Source organism: Arachis stenosperma, chromosome 3, assembly GCF_014773155.1.
Source record: "Arachis stenosperma cultivar V10309 chromosome 3, arast.V10309.gnm1.PFL2, whole genome shotgun sequence".
Classification (NCBI taxonomy): domain Eukaryota; kingdom Viridiplantae; phylum Streptophyta; class Magnoliopsida; order Fabales; family Fabaceae; genus Arachis; species Arachis stenosperma.
The window spans coordinates 7,769,427-7,773,072 of NC_080379.1; the positions used below are offsets into that span (position 1 = coordinate 7,769,427).

At 32.0% G+C, this 3,646-nt stretch overlaps 1 protein-coding gene across 1 annotated transcript; it reads right to left on the reverse strand.

The window, feature by feature from the left end:
- Positions 1 to 298: 298 nt before the first annotated feature.
- Positions 299 to 1,981, reverse strand: LOC130965439 (uncharacterized). Its single transcript, XM_057890201.1, has 2 exons — positions 1,125 to 1,981; positions 299 to 752 (listed from the first exon to the last, which is right to left on the reverse strand). The coding sequence occupies exons 1-2, from the start codon at positions 1,979 to 1,981 to the stop codon at positions 299 to 301; spliced, it is 1,311 nt and encodes a 436-aa protein (XP_057746184.1).
- Positions 1,982 to 3,646: the final 1,665 nt, after the last annotated feature.

Sequence of the window (3,646 nt, forward strand, 5' to 3'; positions counted from 1 at the left end):
AAAATAACTAACTTAAAATCTTTGAAAACAAATTTGATTTCAAAAAAAAAAAATTTTGAGAACTAATTTAAAAAATAAATAATTTTTTGAAGAGTAATTTAACCATTTACTCTAACTTTTCTGATACATATTTTCTCTATATCATTCCAAGAGAAAAAAAGTCAACTCTTTTAAGTATCTATTTCTTTTGTTTTTCATACCTACAGCACACACATGCAATAAGACAATTCTCTTAATGTAAAATTTACAATATACAAGATATCCAATTATCCATTGTTGTTGTGCTTCTTTTGAGTTTCTAACCCCACCATTGATGTACAGCTACACCTTTATCCCTCAAGTTTCCATAGAGTGCCAAACACTCCCAATAAGCCCTACGACTTCTATTATTCTCTTGTTTTTTATGTGGCTTGCACTCCAAAAAAAGCTCATCTACCAGCCCAATAGTATCTCTTTTTATCAACTCTTCCACCACTTCTGCCTCTGCCTTCATCACCACAAATTCTTCATCCTTCACATTCTTCCGCATCCAATCTGACATTCCTATTTGTGGCACCTCTTTCGTTGACGCCTCTTCTGCTGTAATTATTTCGATATTTATGTTGTATATTTTGAAATTCTTGTTTCTTTTTGGATAATTCTTGTGGAACCAATCACTTTTTCTTTCTCCTTCTTTTTCCGCCAATCCCACATCAATGAAAACTCTACGAGGGTAACTCTCCAAGGAATCACCCATCAAATCCGGAAGATATCTGTTAAATATTTATGAAATTAGTGCAAACTGCATGCATTTTCTATGATAGGTATATACATTCTAATAATTAGCTAGACAATGAATTTAAGGTAAAAAGAAAGTAGTAAAGATAACATTTTTTTCTCGTTTTCAATTTTTTAAAAGAATAAATTTTATTGAAGCACATTTAAATTTTAAAAATTATTATTATTATAAAACAAATTATTTTTTTAAATAACAAAATAACTAATTCATCTTACATTATTATTGAAATTATTAAAATATTTAAAAGTAATAAAAATATATTTTAAGAATTAAAGTGATCAGCTCAATCTAAAATTTTTAAATTTATAAAAATATTTAAAAAATAATAAATAAGTGTTTTACTTACTTGACGCGTCTCAAATATTGTCTTGATTTTCCCGATGAGGCTCTTGGAGGCTCTAACAAGACATCTTCAAGGTTTTGCAGTGCAGCTTTCTTTGCGTCGGAGGAGTAGCCAAAAAGCTTTCTAGGCGCAGCCACCATTAGCGGTGGCTGATCATGATGATCAAGTTCTTCCTTTTTTATCATGGCCACAGCAATGAGATTCAAGCGCCTCAGATAAACCATCTTGTAGTTGGAAGGCTTATAGAGTTTCGCCGAGGGGTTATCGCGGGCCAGAAAGGCGACAACCCCATCAACTTTCAGTGTCCTGTCGATGAACTTTGAAGCCGCCGGGAAATCTGTAGTGAAAACAAAGTCCACACTGTTGTCGATTACGTTCTTCTGCTTCTCCAAATCACTCAACAAAACAAGTTCCATGTTGTAATCAGAAACAATGCTAGGCCCTATTCCTAGGTCCGCATTGTTATCATTGGTCATGAAAATTGCATTGCGCTGGGTAGGTTTCTTGATCCCTTCGTTTGTAAGGTCATGGAAAAGAACACCCAATAGCTGCTCTATGTTGACCGAATCATAGCTAACTTGCTGCTTATCAATAGATTCGGTAAGCAGCTTCTTCTGTTGGGTTTCTTTATAAGAGATTTTCTCGAATCTGAAGGAAGACGATCTCATGATGCTATTCAAGGTGGCAAATGCGAATATCATGAGGAACAAACAAAAAACAATCTTCATGAACTTGAAACTTGGGATGAGCCTATTGATAAAGTAACGTGGGCTTTTAGGCAAATGCTTGATAATGCTTTTCTTGAAGTTGACATAGTGTTTTGATTTCAATGCAATGACACCGATGAGTTCCATCGCCATATTTATGATATGACGATTGAGACAATTAATAGATAGAATAAATGAATAGAATAATGTTTAAGACGACAAAGGTATAAGAACAAGTATAATTAAAAAACAGAATATTTTGAGAAAGAGAGTAGAAGAGCTAGTCACAAGAAAATTTGGGTTCTAGCGAGTGCAGAATCTAGCAGCGGTATGGTTTCCACCAACAAGTGAGAGACGGTTGATCTGCAAGGTAGACCACATTCTAATCAATTCTCTCATTCGCTGTATCTCCATTATTTTTTTTACCAAGATCGATGACTAGCGCCAATTTATTAACATCATCTCATGAATCTGTGATTACGATGATTTTTGTGACAACATAATCTTATTTTGTTGTCTTTTTATCATCTAATCACAGATGCATGAATGACAAGAGAGCAGATCAGAGCAGTTTTTGTGATCTCTCTTCTCTCTCTTTTATCTAACTCTCTATATAATTATTTTATTTATTATTTTGTGAAGGGTGTGAGTTTTGGTGGAATGAAGAGGGAGAGGTTATATAGATCCACTAGGCTTATTATAGGAGGGTAGAAAAAAAAGTATGAGAGAAATTCGTGACAACAGATTATTAAAAGAGCCTAAATTTGCAATTTGTGGGAGAAAAACACGGTTGAAGCAACGACAATGATGTTGCTCCATTCACTAATTTGTTAATTCATTATTTAATAAATTTGATTCTTTTTTTATTTTGATTTTATCTCCTATAGTTTATCAATTTTGATTTTATTTTAATACCATTTTGCTCCATCATATTGTTATACATGTAAAAGATCAAAGTGTCTTGAAAGTGCGAATGCCCGCCCATCATGAGCATGAGGAAACTGTACTGTTCTCTCAAGTTGGGTGTCCTAAAACTCACCAATGCAATTAGGGTTGGAAGTGAGTCGAACTGATAAAAATTGAATTTGATTCACGGCTCAACTTATTAATAATCGAGCCTATTTTTTAAGCTCAAATTCGACTCACCGAAAGTTCACAAGTTGGCTCGAACTCACGAGGTGACTCAAATAATAGAAACATAAATACATAATCTATAATTCGATATCAATAAATTATAACTTATATATTTTTAAAAATATTTAAAACGATCAATTTTATATATTGTTATCTATCAATAAATTATAAATTTTTTATTTATGTCATACATTAAAATTATATGTAAAAAATAAATATAAAATTTTAAATGATTAAGATTATTAATATATATAATTATATAGTACTATTTCATATGTATATATATAATATTAAAAGTATAGATTAAATGTATATAAGATATGTGTATTAATATATATATATATATATATATAATTGAGTCAGCTCACGAGCTAATGAGCTGAGCTTATCTAAGTTGAAGCTCGACTCATTTAATTTATGAGTTCAATTTCAAGCTTAAACTTGACTCACTAGCTCACGAGTTTAACTTATCGAACTATTAACGAGTGAAACTTGAATTAGCTCATGAGATAGCTTGACTCACTTTCGGCCCTACTAAATACAATATATTGTGTATTAAGTTAGTACGAAAGTAAATGCCAAATTATGGATGGGTTTACTACCGTTACTATTATGATGAATATACTTTATGGTTGTGATGATGGGTTGGCACTTCAAGCATCATGCTTAATTGCTTATTGCCAC